Source organism: Mesoplodon mirus (genome assembly GCF_964341445.2).
Source record: "Mesoplodon mirus genome assembly, chromosome: 9".
Lineage (NCBI taxonomy): Eukaryota > Metazoa > Chordata > Mammalia > Artiodactyla > Ziphiidae > Mesoplodon > Mesoplodon mirus.
Window position 1 is genome coordinate 49,938,069 of NC_138985.1, and position 22,307 is coordinate 49,960,375.

The window sequence follows — 22,307 nt, forward strand, 5'->3', positions numbered from 1 at the left end:
GCGTGCAGCAATGAAGACCCAATGCAGCCAAAAGGAAATAAATTAAAAAAAAAAAAGAAATATGTCAGAGGAAGACAATTACTGTATGATGTGACTTATATGTGGAATCTAAAAAATAAAACAAGCTAGTGAATATAACAAAAAAGAAACAAGACTCACAGATAAAGAGAACAAACTACCAGTTACCAGTGGGTGAGGGACGGGGGAGGGACATCATAGGGGTAGGGGATTAAGAGGTACAAACGACTATGTACAAAATAAATAAGCTATTGTACAAGGTTATATTGTACAACACAGGGAATATAGCCACTATTTTATAATAACTATAAATGAACTATAACCTTTAAAAATTGTGTCACTATGTTGTACACCCGAAACATATAATAGTGTACATCAACTATAACTTAATTTAGAAAAAAGAAAAAAAAAAAGCTCTGCTAGAGGTATGCTCTGGGTGGTGTTCGTGCCTGGATGGACAAGGGTATTCAAACAAGATGGGTGAGTAGGGAAGGCCAGAAGAAGGCTGTTGGGAGGATGACTCCCAGGAAATGGTCAAAGGCATGTGAGGAGTTAGTGAGTTGGTATGCCCAGGCTTCTCAGATGACAGGACATAGCGTTACTGAGGCAAGGAATACAAGTGTTAACAGTGTGTGGAAATAGGATGTTTCCTGTTGTCTTGAAAGGAGGCAAAAGAATGTGGAATGGTGACATGGTCACTGGTAGTTTTCCAGAATTCGGCTGAAATCTAAGAAAAATAATAATTATCTGATCAAGGGACTGGATTCTTTCAGACTCCACTTAAAATGGTTTAAGCACCATGCAAATACTTCATTTATAATTCCTAGGATAGTACAGCTTCCATAGGATAAAGTACACAGTAGTAAAAATAGTCATTTGAGTAGTAATTCTCAAGAGTTAATCAAAGTGTTCAACAACAAATCTTAAAATTTTTGCCCACTGTTCTTGCATGTCTTAGTAAACTTTTCTTCCATAAATGCACTGTATGCATCTGGCCACCTTCTGTGTCTCTTAAGGAAGATGGTACAAAGGAAGTTAGCAAAAGCAAACGTGTATCGACTTTAATTTTCGTTTATCTTTTTAAAATTGCTATTTAATAGTCTTTGCTTTAAAAGCTTGTTTTGCATGCCAAATGCACATCTTGTTCTGCTTGGACATACAGGGCTGTTCAAAGCAGACTTATTTGTCCAGGGGAGAATTTGAGCCATGAAGTATGTGTTTTAGCATCTTTTTCTGAGTGTATGACAGAGTCTTCTTGTCAGTCCTTCTTACTTGAGTGCAATTCACTCAAAATGGGTTGCTCCAAATAAAGTGGGAGTAAACCTGGGTAAGATTCCTCACAATCTTCAGACCTCAATCCACCATGCCAACTATCTTTGTAATAAGAAAAAAAAATCCAAAATTCTAGATAATCCACTATTTGCATTTTAAGAAAAATCAGAAATCTGAATGCTTTACTTTTAAAGACAGAAGTATCTTTCACTCCAATAAATGAAAAACTCCTTCATTAAAGCAATCATTAACGACAGTGCAGGAGACAAACCGCAACAGCCATAGAGAAAGAGGCAAACTCACCGTGTGTGACACAGATTTAATAGGCCACAGGGCTTTTGGTAAAATGAGCGTTGAATCCCAGGTGCATTCATGAGGCTTGTAGGTGATAAATCTTTCTGTAGTGTTCTGCTGACCTTCCTTCAGCAAAGGGCATCCACTTACTAGAGAAAGGAAGACAAATGAGAAACTTAGCAATTACATTAGTCTTTTTCATGATGTCTCTCAGAATATGGTCTCATTTTTGGAGATAAGGACCCAGGAGTAGTAAATTGCTGGGCAATTTATAAATGCAAATCTAAATAAAAATTTGCTTATCCTTTCCACCCTTTCTGCTGGAATTAATTTTGTCCTTCTTCCAACTTCAATTCAAATCTTACCTTAGTTTATTTCCTTAGAAACCTCTTTTTAAAACTTTTTCACATTAGTGCTTTGTGACTCGAATGGCATATTTTGTATTCTATCTTATATTTGACTTAGACATTTCTTAACATCAAAGGCTTGGTCTTATTGGTCTACACAATATTCTTGGTATTTTCTCCATAGTGACTCATATATCAGGAAACTTGAGGGGTACCAATTTAATTACACACCTAGAGAAGACCTTTCAAATTTAATCCATGCCAAAATGTATACATGGTTTGCAAATACATTATCTTAATTTTCCAATGATAAAATTATTTGCTACTCATTTTAAAAAGAAGAAAACAAAATTCAACCATTATCCCACTATCCAAAATCAGCCACTGTTAAAAAAAAAAAATCAGCCACCGTTAACACCTTATTGTTTTGTTTATAATTGATATGTAATTATAATATGTAAATACAGTATGTATTATTCACCCCATCCAAATAAAAAATGCTGGATTATACAAATTAAGTCTGCATAAACACTATACAAATGGCACCATAATAATAATAATGGTATGTATATTTACCATGTGTTAGACAACACATGCTTTACATACATTAACTAAGTGCTTTACATATGTATAACAGATTTAATGGTCACAGTAATTCTATGATGAAGATTCAACTATTATCATTCCCATTTACAGATGAGGAAACCAAGATATAGACAGTTTAGGTAATTTAGGGCAATGAAGCCAAGATTCAAAGCTATGCAGCTTGCTTCTGAAATGTATATTTTAACTCATTGGTTCTCTACATAGAACACATTGAGTTACAAACTCAATCTTTAATAATATATTAAAAGTTGTGGATAAGAAAGCATATGGATTGTTGCCATTAATTACCTGGGCATTTTAAAAATTTACTGTATCATTAAAGGTGATAAGTAAAAAAATACTTTTTAAATTATTTGCCTTTTTATGTATTACTATCAAGATATAATGCAGAAAATTTATTTTTTTGCCATATTCATAACCTTATTATAATAACTTACCTGTACTTAAGTGTTGTGACTTAAACTTTAATCCTTTTGGTCCCTTTTCTAAGTTGTCACAAAATTTGGTAAATTATGTTGGTACTAGATATGTAAAGAGAAGATTGTGTTACTACTAATAAATATTGTTTCATATTGCTAACATTCAATTTGGAATTTGGTTTTTCCAAATATTAAATATTTCACCAAAAATGCAATTTTGAGGATTTTGCTATAGCATTTAAAACTTGCCTATAAACAATTGATAGAATAATCTAAGATTCAAGACAGTGTATAACCAATTAATTTATGGTGGAGCGAGGACTTCGATTATCCTTCTGTGAATAATTCAGAAATGATATTTTAAACAGGATGAAATTAAAGGAATCTATTCAGAATTTGGTAAAGTAATCTTAAATGCAAATAGCGTTACATGTTTAATTTCTAGAGCTGAATTTATTTCAGGCAATAGGAAAAATATTGAACAAAGCTAAAATAATTTGCTGAGGCTGGAATAGAATAAATATTGACTGTTTTTAGTAAACTATAAAACAAAGTTTTTTTTAACATGGTTAAAAAGAACTAATATGAACTGAAAAGTCCCAGCTTGGCATTGACATATACACACTACTATATATAAAATAGACAACTAATAAGAACCTACTGTGTAGCATAGGGAACCATACTGAATACTCTCTAATGACCTATATGAGAAAAGAATCTAAAAAAGAGTGGATATACGTATACGTATAACTGATTCACTTTGTTGTACACCTGGAACTAATACAACATTGTAAATAAACTATACTCCAAGAAAAATTTTTTCGAAGTCCCCCATTCCTTGAACTTTTGCTTACCCAAGTCATGTAATTCTAACTTTAACTAGTTAAATATTTAAATAAACCAATGGCATTTAATATTTAATTGACATTCCCTCATTTCCAAATGGTAACATATTTCATTTACTACATATAAAAGTGTTTAGATGCCCTGGACAAGTAGAGAAGGTTATGGATCAAGGCATCTTGAATTTCCCAACTTTTATCCTAATAGCTCCTAAGAGTTCACTTTTATTGAATATCACAATATTCCAAACCCTATTGTAAGAAATTTGTAACTGTCTCCTTCATTACTTAAAATAACCATATAAAACATATAGTATTGTTATCCTAAAGTATAAATAAGGAAAGAGGCTTAATAACTTGTACAAAATTATTAGAAAATAAGAAAACTGGGATACACTGATCCCAGAGGCCATGCTCTTAACTGCTTCCCTATATTTTCCCAATGGAATAAATTTTTTCCTTTTTCTAGAATTTTTTTTGGTATTATCATTCCTATTGCTTCACTCTTTACCTAACAAGAATCATATTTATAAGTTAAATTATACACCTAAGTATAGGATATATTCATATACTAGTGGAATTATATTTTGACTTCATTTGCATCTCCTTAAATATATATTCCCCACCACCACTTTAAATTAGAAATTCTTGCTCATATATTATTTAAATTATTAATCATTAGACTTATTTAAATAATACAATATCCCCTCTTTGTCAATTTTCATTCACTCATTCATTTGTTCCATGATTTTATTTCATTACTACTAGACTGTAAACTCCTGGAAACTGAGGTCTGTTCTCCAATTACACCTCAGTCCAAACTCTTCTTGAGCCCTAGAAAAGCCATCCCTAGTTGGTCATTCCAACTGGCAGATAAAACCCCATCAGAAACATTAAATAGAGTCTTACCTCTCCTTTCTCATTCATTTATTGCTGAATTTGAGTTGTATTGTTCCATGAGAAATAAAGATGCAACTTTATACACATTATATTCACATATACTTTTTTTTGCTCATGTAATAGTTATAATTAAGAAATGAATAAAAATAATATATTTCCCCCTTATCTCTTTTAAGTTATTTAGAATCAGATGTTCTTTTTGTACCTGTGGAAAGTTATGTGGTTTTGGATTGAGGTATACACCATTTGGATATTTTCCACTTTCCACAAATATTAACTTCACTTTATGTGAATCCAGATGAGGAAATGTAGTTATAAATTTAGGAGACATGGTCCTGTTGGGATGATTCCTTATGCTGGGAAAGTGAAGCATTGTTCCTGGAAAAATGCTTTTTTTCTCCTTTCTTCTTCCTTAATGGTCCTTGATGGCTTTTCTGGAAGTCTCAAAGATGTATACAGTTTATAACTAAAATCAGGAGGCTTTATTTCCCATATGTTGACTTTTATTTCCGATTGTGGTGCCTGCAGGACATTTTTTTTCTATTTGGAGTTGAGATCTTGTGTGGGACGCTGCTGCAGCCCCTTTCCAATATTCCTGCCTCTCCTGCCTTTCCGGGACTCAAGGGCGTGTTCACATGTTGGAATCTGCAACAGATATGGAAATTGGTGAAGTATGCTACTGTAGACCTGTGTATTGAATATTTTCTCTCTGGGCCAGGGAAATCTCTGAAAGATTTATGAAGCAGGAAAAAAAGCTCAGAAATGACAAGGAGTGTGTGTAGAGGGGATGAAAGTATCACGGCTGCTGCGAGTATTTATTCAGCATCTTTGTCACAGCAGTCACCACATTAGAGGCTAGGGATTCAAAATTATTAACTTGAAATCCATGTCTTTAAGTAACTGAGAGGCCATTAGGAGAAAGGCATGAAAACAAAAACCAAACCTGTGTAATGTGACAGATACTACAATAGTGTTATGAGAAGCAAGGAGAGTGCTCAGCTAATCCTATCAGGAAAATAGAAGTGACATCAAAAGAAAAGTTATCATTTAAACTGATTTTGAAGAATAAGTAGAAATATGCCAGGGGGTAAAGGAAGGAAACAACATTTCACCAAGGCACAGAAAGTATGCAAAATTTGTCATAAGCTATTTCTAGGATTTCTATGGCCACCTAAACCATAATAAGTGCATTGTAGCTTCTACGATTGGGATCTATGGATAAGAATCATGGATTTGCTCTTTGTTGATCTGTGACAAGGATATGGTTGGCACACTTCTAGGATTTAATGAATGTGTTAGTATATTACTAGACAATGCCAATGAATTTAAAATCTCCATGCAAAGAGGAATAATAATCAATTAAAATATATTTGGCTAAGTGGAAATAAAACAGTGCTGGTTCCTGGGAAATAAGGATCTGAGGTGGGGATGAATTTCCTTGTCTTGTGCGAGAATTTTGTGTTGTTTGACAACAACATCAAAATAGAGGCTTTTCAGGATTCTAAATGTTATTATGCAGTAATTCAAAGTTGTGTATAAAGAGAAACTACTTTGGAGAAACATTGAAAATGTCAACTTGAAAAAATTAATAATAAATATTTTGTAATATAAAATGATGAACTGTTTTTCAACTTCTAATATGAATATATATTTTTAATGACTACGGCCCATTGAGAGAAAAGCAAGAAGCATGTGTGGCAGGAGCTTAGCATATGTATATGAGGAGGCAGTGGAATATAAAGATAGAAAAATCAGTTGGGGTTATTGGGGTTATATTAGCAAAGGTCTTTAATGACACACCAAGGAATTTTAATGAATCAAAGATAATAGAAAATTTCTTAACCAATATAAGAAACACAAGAGGAGGATCAGTTTATGGAAAAAGACCATAATAATAAGTAGATTTAAACAAAATATATGTCCACAATATAACTGGAAGTATAGGCCTGTAGCTAAGTCAGCTTTTGCTGCAATAATGCTATGTAACAAACTGCCCACAAACTCAGTGACAAAATAGATTAAAAAAAAAATTTTGCCACAGGGTGTGGGGAAGAGGCAATTAGGATTGACTGCTAACAAGTACAAGATTTCTTTTGGGGGTGAAAGACATGTTCTGGAATTAGATAGTGATGATAGTTTCACAACATTGTGAATATACTAAAAACCACTAAACTGTACATTCTAAAATGGCAAGTCATGAAAATACGTTATATAAATTTTATCTCAATTAGAAAAAACAAATTATTAAATCATGTTGGATACATTTCAGTAAACGTAAAAGACAAACTTTTTTTCTGGGAAATAGAAAGAAAAGACTATAGGTGTTATCTAACTGAGTCCAGTTAAATTTTGCAAAAAATAGTCAAAGGGAACATGAAAGCTTCTGCACAGCAAAAGAAGCAATCAACAGAGTGAAAAGGCAACCTATGGAATGGAAGAAAATATTTGCAAACTGTTTATCTGATAAGGGGTTAATATCGAAAATATTTAAGAACTCCTTCAACTCAACAGCAACAAAAACAAATAACCTGACTGAAAAATGAGCTAAAGACTTGAATAGACACTTCTCCAAAGAAGATATACAAATGGCCAACATGTGTATGGAAAGATGCTCAACATCGCTAACCATCAGGAAAATGCAAATCAAAACCACAATGAAACATCATCTCACACCTGTCAGAATAGCTATAATCAAAAAAATTAAAGACATTAAGTGTTGGTGAGTATGTAGAAAAACTGGAACACTTGTACACTATTGGTGACAATGTAAAATGATGCAGCCACTAAGGAAGACAGTGTGGTGGCTCCTCAAAAGTTTAAATATAGAACCGCCATATGATCCAATAATCACACTTCTGGGTATTTATCCAAAAAATTGAAATCAGAATCTCAAAGAGATATCTGCACTCTCATGTTAATTGCAGCATTATTCACAACAGTTAAGATACAGAAGCAATCTAAATATTCATTGCTGGATGAAGGGTGTTGGAGGAGGTCATCGTGAGCAAGTGACCACCAGTTGACCCGTGAGCTGGACCTAGGCAATCAGACGTCCCTTACCCCTTACCCTGTCCTTAGAATGTGTGCATCACTTGCCTTTCCTGCTCTAGAAGCTGCCCAAGGACACAGCCTTGAGATAGTAATATGGTGCCGAGACTATCTGGACTGTATATGTGACTTCACCCAGTGAAGTCCTCTCTATAAACTTTTGAAATTGGGGGGGTGGGGAGCGCGGAGATCTACTCATCTTGGCAGCCACCCAAGACAAGCCACGTGTGTAAGTTCCTTTGCTTCTTAAACCTGCCTACCTCCCAATCTGGAATGGTCTGCCTCTGTCTTCCATCTCTCCTTGCCCTCCACGTACAGGGGCCAGTTTCAGATTACACCTGTGCAGCTCCTGAGGAGGTTGCAAACTAACAAATGGATAAAGAAAATGTTGTATATACACAAAATGGAATAGTATTCAGCCTTAAAAATGAAGGCAATTCTGCCATATGTACCAATATGAATGAAGTTGGAGGACATTATGCTAAGTGAAATAAGCCAGTCACAGAAGGACAAATACTGCATGATTCCACTAATATGAGGAAATCTAAAATAGTCAAACTCACAGAAACAGAGAGTAGAATGGTGGTTGCCAGGGCCTGAGAGGGAGGAGGGATGAGGAACTGCTATTCATCAGGTATAAAGTTTCAGTTATACAAGATGAATAAATTCTAGAGGTCTGCTGTACAATGGTGTACCTATATTAATACTGTGTTGTGCACTTGAAAATCTGTTAGGAGGCTAAATCCCATGTTAAGTATTCTTATACACTTTTTAAAAAAGCCGAATAGAGACAAAAAAAGAGTGGTGCTTAATATCTGAGTGAGAAGATTAGAAATTCCCCAAGTGTTCAAAAATATGTTATCCTCTGTTGTTCATTAATACATGAAAAATAAAGGAGAGTTGATGAATAGGGAGCCACTTACAATCTCTACAAAGTTACTATAAAATAAAGTTAATCACTAAAATAACACACCAGTTAACAAAATATGTGGAAATAGGATTACTATTTCCTAAGCAATGCAAAAAATATAAATTAAATAATAAAAATATGTTAATTTCATGTTTCTACATTATACAGTAAACAATAGGAAAGTCTGCATAGCAATTAAAAGGGTTTATAAATAAAAGATTTTTAAAAAGAAAGGTTGAGAATTTGTAGGTTGGCTGTACCCTTCCAAGATTCATCCAGAGGGGAGAGCATGCTGGCCCATATTTGATATTTTTATTTTCATTATCATATCTATCTAAACTTAGAAGACTGATGCATGACTTTTCATAACCTGGGCCATTTAACATATAAACCATTAATTAATTCTTACTCTCATCTAACTTTCACCAAATCACCCTCAGATGATCATTTGGCTTTGCATGTACAGTAGTCTACCGGAAGACAATGAGCTAGAAAAAAGATATGAGTTAGTTTGGTTTATTTTTCTCATAAACCAATAAATCTGTACGTTCTGTTTTTCATGTTGGACTCTTCTGAACCTGGTTAATGTGACATCAGCCCTGACCTACATACTGACCTGGAGCTGATGAAAATCAAGCCCTTGACAGTCAGTTGTTAATTTGCTCCCAGTATATGCCTTATTTTATAACTCTCCTGCCTCATTTATGACCCTTCACATTTCTGTAGAAATAAATTTTTAAACTTCTGAGAAGCACTGAAGGCTCAGCCTTGACTAAAATTGTAAATATACCTATCTCCTGCAGGGCTCTGAAATCTGGTTACATGAGCAAAGAAAGCACATTAGTAGACTGATTCATGGTCAGGGTTTTGTAATCTCCTGCCATGAAAAGACATGAAGATTGATGGTGTTGGTGAGACAATGAAGTGTCCCACCAGGACATACAGCTGTGAAGAAACTGATGAGGAGGGTTATAAACTGGAAGAATAAGAATAGATCAAGACCTCAGAAGTCTAATTGATATAAAAAACAAGTATCATGGCAGTAAGAGTGCTAGACAGCCATCAGACTAAGAAGCTGTGATTGCAGAATGCATTGCTGGTCTGGCCCTCTTTTTGACTAGGTAGCTGGGAATGAACACGCTCATCTGTCACCTTATTGCCACTAAAGCTCCCATCTGTCTCTCTCTGTATATGCCTGGGTCTTCCTGACTACCAAAAATTGCTACTATATGATATTTAAACTAGTGAGAAATTATCTTTAATTTTGCATGATACTTTATTTTGTCCTTACGAATTTATTGTTACATATTATTCCTTGAATAATATGTGTGTAAAATTAAGCTTCTATAGTATAATATATGAATCATGCATTAGCATATGTCATTGTAGTCCCAAGACACCCCAACAGAAAGAAATCAACTGGAGATCTAGTTGAAAGATTGAAGACTGTGATGGCAATATCACATTATAATCCTCACTTTACATGGAAAAAGCTAAGGCACAGAGAAATACAAAGTCATAAGATGTGTAGCTGAGGAAGTCAGAAAAAGTAAACTAGCAATATTCTCATTCAGTCAAAGATTTAGTGGTAAATGTTGATATTACAGAAGCTATATTTTGGCCAAGATGTCTCATTGGAAATAAAAGAATGGCTTAATCTGCATTCAGTAAGCACAGTTATTCTCCATCTATGAAATTACACTGGTCTCAAGGATCAGTTTAAATGCCACCTCCAATAAATGCATTCCCAAATCTATCAGGATTCATACTTCCTTCTTAATGCAGCAATGGAACTTGAAGTTACATTTTGGCTTGTACCTTGTATTAAAGTTAGGTTACAACATCTGCCCCCAAATTAGAATATAAAATTGAAACAAAGATTTCTATCTTTACAAACACTATGTAGGGTTCTGCATATTTTAGGTTGAGTCATGTGAAATTCCTTTTATTCAATGATTTTTCTACCGTAAGGTAGAAATGCAAACTTTAAATGGTTCAACAGTTTGAACCATTTGGCAAGCAATTGGTTGCCAAATTCTGGAAATTACAGATGCTCCTTTTTTGAAACTGTTATCTAAAAGCTCAAATATCTAATTATTTTTTTTCTAAATTTGCTTACATATCTGAGTTTAATTTTGTAACCCTAAGTATTTGGGGAGATAGACAGACAGAGAGATAGATTGATATAGATATAGACCTGATACCTAAATGATGCCAACATAAGAAAAGAGCATTGTAAAATATTCTGCTATTAAGATCACAGTGAACTCCTTAGACCACGAACTCAAGCACGTTTGTAGGTTTATAAAGAAACTCAACACTTTCTTCCAGCTGGGCTTTCTCCTTCTTAACATATTTCATGATCTCTTATTTATAATATTATATATAAAGAGATTGTTTCTCTCTTAAATGAATTCATCTCATATATCTTAACATAAAACACACAGATTCCAAAGACAGACAAATTGACAAACTGGAATAATTCCAAATAAACACAAAAAACAGCATTCATTAGAAAATCAGTAACTTTACTCACCATTTATAACTGAGAGTTTTAATAAAAATGTTTACGGCAGTATGTCTCAGCAGATCTTTTCTGCAAAGCCAAATGAGACTAAGCAAACAGATAGTTTATAAGGGAAACATTTAGCCTTTGCTTTACAAAAGAACTTGAAGTATATTTAAGTGTTACCCACCCTGGTTGCTAAGGAACAGAATTAATTTTCTAAAGGAGTGAGGTCAGAGTAGGAAAAAAGAGTGAAAGCAGGACCTCTAATGTTGCCTAAAACCTAGCAACAAAGCAATAACTCCCGAGCTCTTTTTTGAAAGGTTAGAAAATCAACATACTACAAAACTCAATACTCAGTAAATGTCAAGAGAAAAAAAAGAGAGAAAATAATTCCACTCCAGTGCAGTTTTCCTAAATGTCTTGACAATTTACTTTTCGTATTTGTTTAGTAATCTCTTTTGTAAGTCAACATGAGTTGACATTTAATATAAACATAATTTGAAAAGCAGTTTCAACTCTTTTATTACCTTGGGTTGAAGAAGGTTTGAGTTAATTTCCTTAATGTTCACTTTATAAGGCAAATGAAGATAACAAGTTCGTCTTCCTAACTTATGGCTTAACCTACTGATTTCTGCAAAATAATTTATGGAGAAAGCTTTCTATTTTTATTGATCAAATCCTACACTCAATGATAATATATATCTTGGTGAGATTTAAAAAAAATAAACTTGTAGAAAATTTCAAATATGTACCAAAGTAGACAGAATTGTATAATGAATCTTCATGTAACCATCACCCGGCTAAAAAATTTATCAACTTATAGCTCAAATTGCTTTAAATATACCTCCAACTTATCTCCCTCCATTCTTCATATTATTTTGATGCATCATATCAACTTATCAGTAATTATTTTAGGATGTTTCCACTAAAAGATAAAAACACTTTTATTTTAAACCTGAGCATTAACTTCTCTTTTCCTCATATTTTTCTAATGAGGTGTAAAATTTCCTGAACGAAGATCTCTAATGTCTGGAGTCTTTTGACTAGCTTAACTATTGTTTCGTCTGAAGTGAAAGTTCGCCACTGGGTGGCAGTGCATTACTTATAATTTTATCCCAGTTTGTAAACAGAGACTCAAAGATAAATTTGCCTGTACTATTTTCCCCAGTATTCAATTTCACTGTTTTTTCCTTGGGGAAATGACAGTAGAGTTGGGTTTACTCAATTTCTTACAGTTTTGATATAAAATTAACCTATTTTTATGTTGATTGTATTTCTCTTTCTCTTTGCACAGAGATGCATATGATTCTTTCTCAAAAGCATATGTTCAAAGTGCCTTTTATATTTGGTTCACTACTATTGTTTGTGATGCCAAAATACATATGATGTGGCCACAGATTTCAAGAAAGTTATAAATTATTGGCTAGAAAAGATACAAACCTATAGGAATACATTTCAAGACAGGTACTAAATGTCAAATGATCTGTCCTGACAGTTACTCTCCTGGGAAGTTAATGAGGGGTAGGTCCTTGAAGTTTAAGAACGTCTCTGAAAATTTCTTAGAGCAACTAAGACCTATTCTAATTCTTGACAACAGCAAAGTTCTTAATAAAAAGGAGAGGAAGGGAAGATGATTTAGATGGGTGGACAGCATAAAAGCTACTTTAATTCTCTTTAATGCTTTCATGAATGCTTTTCAAGAAGTTTCTGTTAGGGAAATACTATTTCATGGTTAAGTGACTCAAGTTATATATAGAACCATCCAAAAATCTCCTCTTAAGTAGATACTTTGAGTGTATAATAAATTTTTACTGCACATGAATATGTGTGGGATGTGCAAGGATCTGTTGTTGCTCAGCTTCCACAAATTTAGGAAGGTACCCTGTTGTGGAAAATAAAAACCTCCACACTCTGACTTTTACGTCTCCTGGTATTAAGGAATATGCACATTTTTTCTTTACTTTAATATAATTTTATTATCATCTCCAATATCTAGGGTTTTTTTCTTTTAAAAATAACAAATTAGGTATTTGCCCTCTGGTCTTTGGAATTTGGGGTATCATAAAAAGTAACAAAGCATCATCTTATCTCTGCAAATTAGTATCCTTTATTTTTCTGTGCAGAGATGAGAGGAAGAAAATTAAAGCATGAGAGTGATCACCATTTAAAAGTGAAAAAGAAAATGTCCTATAGTGTCTTCCCTTCCTTTCCAGCTAATCTCTTAAGCTGAATTCCTTGGCTCCAGTTTGGGGGAACTTTTTATTATTGTCTCCTAAGGGTCAGTCACATAAGCTATCCCACACCACCTCTCACATCTTTGTTCACCTGAATTATGAGCCACACTTAATTTAAAGTAAAATTCTGGAAATCAGAAGAGTTTCTATTTTTTATTACCCACCACTAAGAATTTAATAGCTTCTAGTTGGAAGGCATTGAATGCGCACATTTTTGAAAAAGCCACTTGAATAACATATGTTTATACAAATGAATTAAAGTGTACTGTAGTAATAATCATATCACGTAAATGTAGTTTGAAATACTCCATAAATTAACAAGTAAAATAGGTTTTCAATTATGCTCAGAATAAGAAAATAAGAATGAGGGAGTTTCTTGGGCAGAAGGAATAATAGTAATGAATGCCATTACGTAGCTGAACAGTTTTGCTTCTGTTTTATCTCCTCCCTTACGAAAGGGAACAATTCCTACACTGAAAATAGCAAACATGAAGAGGAACAAATTGAAGCTTGAGTTAGATGAGGAGACAAGATATTATACTTATTTACATGAATTCAGGTCCATAAAACCATAGGAGTTACACTTCAGAACAAGGAGAGAACTGGCAGTGGGAAATGAGGTGGTACCCTGTGAAACCTTGTTGAGAGGACAGAGTTATATGAGTGGATATTGGAGATTAGACACACTTGAGTTTACCCTTGACACAGGTGGGCCTCTTTGTGAGTGCCACCTAACACGCCACACAGTGTGGGTTAAGGAATGGATTTTATTGGAGTAACAGTTTTACAACCAAAGATCAGAATAAAGGGGACTTGAGTTCTCAGATCTCCTAATATCCTCTAGGTGGGGAATGAGGACTGGGGCACACAGTTGAACACACGGTGGATGAACATTCTGGGTGACAGGAACTCCTCCTGTTGCTCTCCTGTTTACAGTGCAAGTCTGAGAGCACCTTTATCAGTGGGGATGTGGGGAGCAGTACACTGACTAACAAGTTATCTGGGCACCAGCCTTACTGAGTTTGGATGCCAGCTGTTCACAGGAGTGTCTGGGAAAGCCAGCTGCTCAGCGTTTGGTGACTTTGGGGACCTGTGCAAAGTTGCATTCCTATATTTTGAGGAAAAAAGCTAACAATGCAGGGGGAAGCTGAGATTAGAAGCAACCCCTCTCATCAGAAGAGGGAAGACCTCCCAATTCTAGCTGTGTCATTGTCCAGGCAGATCAAGGTGAGCTGCCTGGAGCATCTTAGGAGAGTCATGCTTATCGCACTACAGAACCTCAATCAGTTCTACAATAGGTTTTCTAACAGACAACTGGTGAGTACTCCAGGGAAGTGGGGCTTTCTTTTCACTATTAGAAATGGAGATCAATTCACCATAGATTTATCTACAAAGCAGGGCTGTGTATGAATAAAAGAGGCCTAATCATATGGGATGCTTTCACACCGTACATAAATTTGGCTGCTCTGCACTGAGCCTGAGACTGCCTGGGTCATTGTCATTGATGTTCATAGCTTGTCTGTTGATTTGTGCTGTTTTCTTTCCTTCCTCCCATGGGACTGCTCAAATTTACCATGGTTAGAGAACTGCTCCTTCAGTTATCCATGTTCAAGTCACACCAATTAAAACATGCCCCCTTGACAGTGTGAGTGATGTTTCAAAGAAGGACTTATCCATTCCACATTCACTCACCAGGTCAAGCACTACAGTGCACAACACCGTCCCACATGTGAAACCAGTGTATCAGTGACCTCTCCTAAGGACCTAGGCAAAATGGTAAACGTTGCCTTCTCACCTCTTTCTACCACACCCTTCAGCCTCTTGGTGCCTTCCTTCACTCCCATGTCACATACTGCTGTCCTTTTGTCATCCTCTGGTGGTTGGGAATTCTTGTTTTACCACCTCATTTAGTCTGTTGCCTTTTATAGCATTCTAAAATACATGTTTACTCTCTTGTATGCCTAATAAAAATACTAACCCTGTTCATCATTTCTAAACTTAGTATACTTTACCTCTTTTCTCAAAGTACTGATAAAAAATTTTAGTTCTATTTGTCCAACTTCAAAACAGTAGAGAAATGTATTTAAGAATAATTAATAATCTACATGTCTTCCAGAGTGGCAACTGAAAAATTTTCTTGACTTAATAAAATACTGACTAACTGATCTTTGCTATGTGCCACTGTTCTAGGTGCTTTACACTTGTTAATACACTCAATCTCACAGCAACCTTTGGAAGTAAGTACTTTTATTATCTCATCTGACAGATGAGGAAACAGAAGGAAAGAGTCTAGTGACTTGCTCACGGTTATAGAGCTAATAAGCAAAGTGGGTGTAGGCATGTATAATGACCTCTCCAAACCTTAATTTCTCAACTGTAAAACTGAGATAATTCTACTGCCTACTTTACAAAGTGTTCTGAGAATGAAATAAAGAACTGTGTGTGTTGGGCTTCCCTGGTGGCGCAGTGGTTGAGAGTCCGCCTGCCGATGCAGGGGACACGGGTTCGTGCCCTGGTCTGGGAAGATCCCACATGCCTCGGAGCGGCTAGGCCCGTGAGCCATGGCCACTGAGCCTGCACGTCCGGAGCCTGTGCTCCGCAACGGGAGAGGCCACAACAGTGAGAGGCCCGCGTACCGCCAAAAAAAAAAAAAAGAACTGTGTGTGGAAATACTTTGTAAAGTAAAAAAAATTCACACATACATGTGCACATATTCACACACATATCTAGTCTTTTTTCCCCCCACCCTGGCAACTTTTAATCCATTTAAATTACAATTTATTTATAATTAAAATGACTACCTAGCTTTTTATTTGTTTGTTTAAGAGCCAGTGAGGATTTCACAGATTCAAACAGATATCCTGAGATGTAAGATATTACAAAAAATATTTTCTTCCCCCAAGCAACAGAATTGAAGATTTTAAAAGAGCGGAATCAATTCAAATCTAGCAACAGATTTCAAAGCTTTTACTTTAGATCTCCAAGTCATTTGCTGCAGCCATACCTCAGACAATATTCCTAGTAGGAGGGAAGTTAAAACACCAGTTGAATGATTTCCTGCTGGGACTTCATTGTCAGCAACCTCCCTCACATCCTATTTCGGTATGACTTTCACACTTCAGGGGGTTGAAAAATGTTTCTTCAACTCGTAAAAAAATGGAGACCCTACATTGTGTATTTATATGCCAGCTCTGTTTGCACCTTATCATTTATCAACCTGAACTAGTAACTAAAATCAAAAGCAAAATAAGACTTTAATCTGTGTATCTAGCAAAATAAGACTTTAATCGGTATATCTGAGTACATTGTCCTGACATACATACACTTTCAACATATAATTTGCATTTTTAAATAATTACACTAATGACCCTCCTTGGAAAATAGTTATGTGCAATCAAATAACCAAATTATTATACTGTTTTAAGTCTTAGACTAAATCAATGTGATGTTGCTCATCTAAACCAGAAAGATTCTCAATGACCTGGGAAGACAGATAACAGAATTACTTTGGTCAGCCAAGTGAAGCCTTAGTATTTTTTTTTTTTTTTTTTTTTTGCGGTACGCGGGCCTCTCACTGTTGTGGCCTCTCCCGTTGCGGAGCACAGGCTCCGGACGCACAGGCCCAGCGGCCATGGCTCACGGGCCCAGCCGCTCTGCGGCATGTGGGATCCTCCTGGACCAGGGCACGAACCCGTGTGCCCTGTATCGGCAGGCGGACTCTCAACCACTGCGCCAACAGGGAAGCCCAAGTCTTAACTATTTTTTTCCGATTTCTAACACAACTGGCACTCCAATGCAAGTACTAGTTATCTATATGTTACTGTCATAATATTTTTAAGTACACAAGTCCTGGAAAAAGAGATATCTTAACCATCCAACATCAAAATTAGTGCTTCCAGGGGAGAAAGAGAGCACACAAAACACATAAGTAAACAAAAACAAAACACAACTCCATTGAAACCATGACAAGGAAGTACAAAATATTTTACATTGATCCTCCTCTTCATTGATTCTTCCTGAGGCAGAGAAGTCTCCTGATTGGTTGTTGGAACTCAGAATTACTCAAGATAATTATAACCGAATGGCCAGAGGGATATATGCTGCCATTATGTCCTTCACCACAAAGAAGCACTGACTCCCATAAGGAATACTGAATGTCATATTTGCCATGAAGGCAGCAATATAAGAAATAAAGAAGCAAAAGAATGTTATCACTGATCTTAATGTATTAATATGGGCTTCAGTGCTGGCATTTCTAAAATCAAGAGGTCCATTTTGCATCCGATGAGTGTGCTTATAGAAATGAATAATGTTAAGAGTTCACATCACAGATATGGCCAGAGGAAATATTAATGCCAAGTTGACAAGAAGCACTTCATTAATCTGCTTTGTCTTGAGTTTAGTCCTCTTTAGCATGGCATCCCTGAGGACATCAATATCCACATTTTTAGGGTAATCCACCTTGACACACAGAGCTGCAATGCTCACGGAGGTCAGCAGGCTTCCCAGAAGCAGTCAAGGCATTAACTTTGAGATCCTGAATTTCAGCCAAAGAAAACAGTACTGGGTGAAGTGTGTTATCTTGAGGCAGTAAAATACAGAGAGACAGGTGGCAAACCAGAGACTGACAGAGCTGAAAAACATCCCCCATAAAATCATTGCTGTACCATAAATTTTTACTCTATAAAAGAGTGGAAAGAACATGAGCAAAAACTTTACCATTAACACCATCTGCAAACCAAGTCTAGACATCCCTGTGCATATGAAAAGGAGTTGCATTGGTGTTAGCTTTCTGCTTTTGACCAATTCATTACAGTTGATGATTATAAGAAATCCATTTACTGTAACCCCTGTGATAAATTCTGCTGACATGAGGATAATATGAAGACGAGCTGACAAAGAGGAGGCCATGTTTCCTACCACAAATCTTAGCTTTTCCTTGTGGATGGTGTCAAATACCTCCTCCACATGATGTTGCAGATAGAAACATACAGCACTGAGAAATCTGACCTTCTGCCAACTTCTGGATCGTAAGTAAAGTCTAACACTAGACTTTTTCCTTAAGGAAGAAAAACTGAGGGAGTACTTTTTAAATCTGGTGCCCTGAATTTGAAACTGTGGGAATGCAAATCCAAAGATCTGAATGATGGTTAAGTCTTCCAATTACATCCCAGTAAAAACTACCATATTGGCATTATTCAGTTCTCACGCTTACTCAATTATGCCAAACATCTGATTATAAATATTTTTTATTTAGGTTAATACTATGTCCTTTTTGTCTTTTGTTTTTTCCTAAGGACAAATGGCACATTCTTGGGACAGACAACTATTTCTTATTATTGGCACAAGTATCCAGTCTCAGATGTGACTGTTTCTTTTTTCCCCTCATAATAATCATTCCAAGACACTTTGAATGAATCCTTCCTGATCCTCCACCCCGACCCCAGCCCCACAAAAGACAATTTTTTTCTCCAGACTTGAAAATCATTTCCTGGGACCTAACTTTTTTTTTTTAAATTAATTTATTTATTTTTGGCTGCGTTGGGTCTTCATTGCTGTGCGAGGGCTTTTCTCTAATTGTGGCAGCAGGGGTTACTCTGTTGTGGTGCGTGGGCTTCTCACTGCGGAGGCTTCTCTTGTTGCGGAGCACGGGCTCTAGGCGCACGGGCTTCAGTAGTTGTAGCACGCAGGCTCAGTAGTTGTGGCTCGCGGGCTCTAGAGCACAGGCTCAGTAGTTGTGGTGCACGGGCTTAGTTGCTCCGCGGCATGTGGGACCTTCCTGGATCAGGGCTCGAACCCATGTCCCCTGCATTGGCAGGCGGATTCTTAACCACTGCTCCACCAGGGAAGCCCCTGCAACCTAACTTGGTATAAGAATCCTTCATTACCCTAAATGATCTCTCATATTTTCAGTCTTCTTGGTAAAATTCTGACCTAAGGGTCAGCAAACCCCAGTGATAAAAGTAGTGCATATTCAATCCACATGCTTACATCATGTCTGCTCAGGCTGAAGAATATCCCTTCAAAAGGTAGATGGTACAGAAACTTCAAACCACAAACAGAGGGTGTAATTACATAGGCATTAAAATGATTTTCCTCCCTTTATTGCAAAGAGATGTTCATATAACCTTGCCGAAAATTAGTTACATCACATGTAACGTGTAAATAAATCGTTACTACTTCAAAACTAATATATGGTGCTCAAACTGTCTAGTTCAGTGGCTAGGTCATACTAAGCACTCAACCCATGGTAACTACTTATTAATACTATTAAATGTCTTATTTTATTTACCTCAGCAAGAAAATATTGATTCTGTTAATATTTTCGATAAGACAGTTGAAATGTTTTCAATCAGAAATAAGATTATAAAAGTATAGAAAATAGAAAAGCAAAGAACTGGACTTGCCACCCACTGTCCACACCATTCATGGTTTTTAAAGCCTACTAGCCCATGAAAGCACATGTCAGTGCCACCTGTGTAGCATTCCCCTGCTACCATCAGGTGACCTTCCCACCCATTTTCTATACATCACAGATATCCAAGATTTATCCCATCTCTATCTCTTCTAAAATGCTTGTTTTGTGACCTGTACATCAGTTTACCTTTGGTGCCTGGACTTGCCATCTTCCTTGTCTACAAACCATGACTTTGTCCAGTGAATGGTATTTGCCTTGCCCCATCACCTCTAGGGTCTATTCCCAATTCTAGGTACAGGTGAAGAAGCTTCATCTCAATTCCAGACTCTAGACCAGTGTCATGTTCCTGGGGTGAAGGAGAAGAAATGGGATTTGTACAGTATACAGCTTAGTGTCCTAAATTACCTCTCTGAGACTGGGTTATATTTATTGAGTGATGGCATTTAAAAGGATATGATAACTGGATTGTTATCATATCTGACTGCATCTGGATGTCATGGGACTAAGGCAGCAAGCAGCAAATAAAACTTAGTAGTAAGCATTCAGTAAATATTGTTATTGAATTTTTATGTGGAAAATGAGACACAACTCAGTTCTGGAAAGGTATAGAATTTCTTAGGATTCATAAAAACCTTACTGGTAGAAGAAGTGAATCAGATTCCATCACAAAAATCCCCATTTTATAGAGAAGGATATTTTGGAATCCTAAAGACTAAGTGACTTATTCAAGGTTTAAATGAGTAAAAACTGGCAGAACTTGTGTAGATCATTTCAATTTTCTGATCTTACATTTCCTCATAAGCAAAACGAGTGAACAGGAAAAAATGAATTATCTACAATTTTGATTTGTCAACATTTTCAGACTCATCTTCTGCCAAAATCTTGAAAGTTTCTTCCAAAACCTTGAATTAGTTGAGCTGCCTTTGCATGAGCTTCGTCCCATGTAGGACACAGGATAAGATTTCTTGATCCACTGATTAATATATTGGATTAATATCCTGTTTTTGAGACAACTGTTCTCAACTTCTCCCACCCCAGCTGAGTCATAATGTTTATTATAGTTCTACTTTGAAGGTCTTTCCATGTGCAAATTATAATTTGTGTCTCAGACAATCAGTGAATGAGGAGGTAGAGGAGAGCTCAGTTTCTCAAAGAGACTGTGTAATTGAGGACTTCACTATCTCCTTACCACATCACAAAAATTCAGCTTTTACTGTACCATGGAGCAGTTTAAACCAACGGGAAATTAAGGATGCAATACTTTTGAAAATTGTATAAAGCTGCAAAATGTAAATAACTGCTCTGAACTGGTTGAATATGACATATATGTATCTAAGAAAACAGAATAGAGGCAAATTTGGGAAAGGGACATTTTAATTTTTTCATTACAATTGAGTAAATGTTAAATTATGTAACAGAAGCAGACCAAAGAAGAAAGGCTTATAGTCCAAGAGTCAGAGAGAATTAGAATGGTGTACTAATAAAAGTAAGACACATGCATTCTACCTCCATCCTGAAATGGACTGTAGCCCACCTTCAGATGTGTAACATTCCTTGTAACATGCATGTAATCAGGAAAAGTAGCTCACAGCAGAAAATGTGGAAATAAAAATAAATGTATTCCCCCAAATTGAGATATTATAAAATAATTTATAAGTAAGTGGGGTGTAATTAAATAATACACTTTTACCAAAATACCGAGTTCAAAAAGCTCATTTAATTTCTTAAAATTTTCTAATATTTTTAGAAGATAGAATTATCTCTATTGTAGAGATAGGAAAATATGTCTTGACATGTTAGATAACTCACCTAAATTTAACCAGACAATGCATGACAAAGGTAGAAATATGTTTTGATCTCCATATACACAAACTGATATACTTCAGACACACTTAGTCACACTTTCTACATAGTTGAGCAATTTCTTATTCTGAAATATAAAAAGAATACAACTCCAAATCATAGTTCAGAACACACATAATAACAATAAAATAATCATGAAAGCCTGATATTATTTAGCCAATTTTGAAGACCAAATTGTTTCAATACATTTAAGTAAACATTTACAGTGTTTAGACATTTTGACAGTGATCTGTGCCTTCTTCAGTGTTTTTTTCCCCCAATATCCATTTTTTTCAATATCTATTTCACATACAAAGTGATCCTATTCCAAAACAAAACCCCTCTATACCTTTATATTTCTGGAGGCACTGTGGACTCAAAATGAAAATAGGTAGCAATTTGTAGGAGAATGATATATTTGTTACTATTTTCCTGATCTTTCCAAGGATAAATTCTTAAAAGGGAAGATTTAGAGCAGCTAGAAACCAATCAGCAATGAGTTAAAACTCCAACACCATCATTTATCTTCTTTAGCTTTACTATGACAGTTCAGGCTGTCCATGATACAAGATCAATTTCTGTCCTTTGGGTTTTTTTTTTTCAGGTCCTTTGTTTATGAGAGATATCAAAAGCTTAATCAAACAATAT

At 35.6% G+C, this 22,307-nt stretch overlaps 2 protein-coding genes across 2 annotated transcripts; both read right to left on the minus strand.

Moving 5' to 3' along the window:
* Positions 1-941: 941 nt before the first annotated feature.
* Positions 942-14,911, minus strand: LOC309810264 (uncharacterized protein C7orf78; the record flags this gene model as incomplete). Its single annotated transcript, XM_082632226.1, is given in 8 exon segments — positions 942-1,028; positions 1,594-1,733; positions 2,975-3,025; positions 3,028-3,058; positions 4,904-5,085; positions 5,088-5,238; positions 5,242-5,343; positions 14,846-14,911. Coding segments are annotated over 8 exon segments (810 nt in total).
* Positions 14,912-17,402: 2,491 nt separating this feature from the next.
* LOC309810593 (taste receptor type 2 member 2-like) lies at positions 17,403-18,310 on the minus strand (the record flags this gene model as incomplete). The annotated part of the gene is given in 4 exon segments (XM_082632705.1): positions 17,403-17,495; positions 17,498-17,719; positions 17,723-17,914; positions 17,918-18,310. Coding segments are annotated over 4 exon segments (900 nt in total).
* Positions 18,311-22,307: the final 3,997 nt, after the last annotated feature.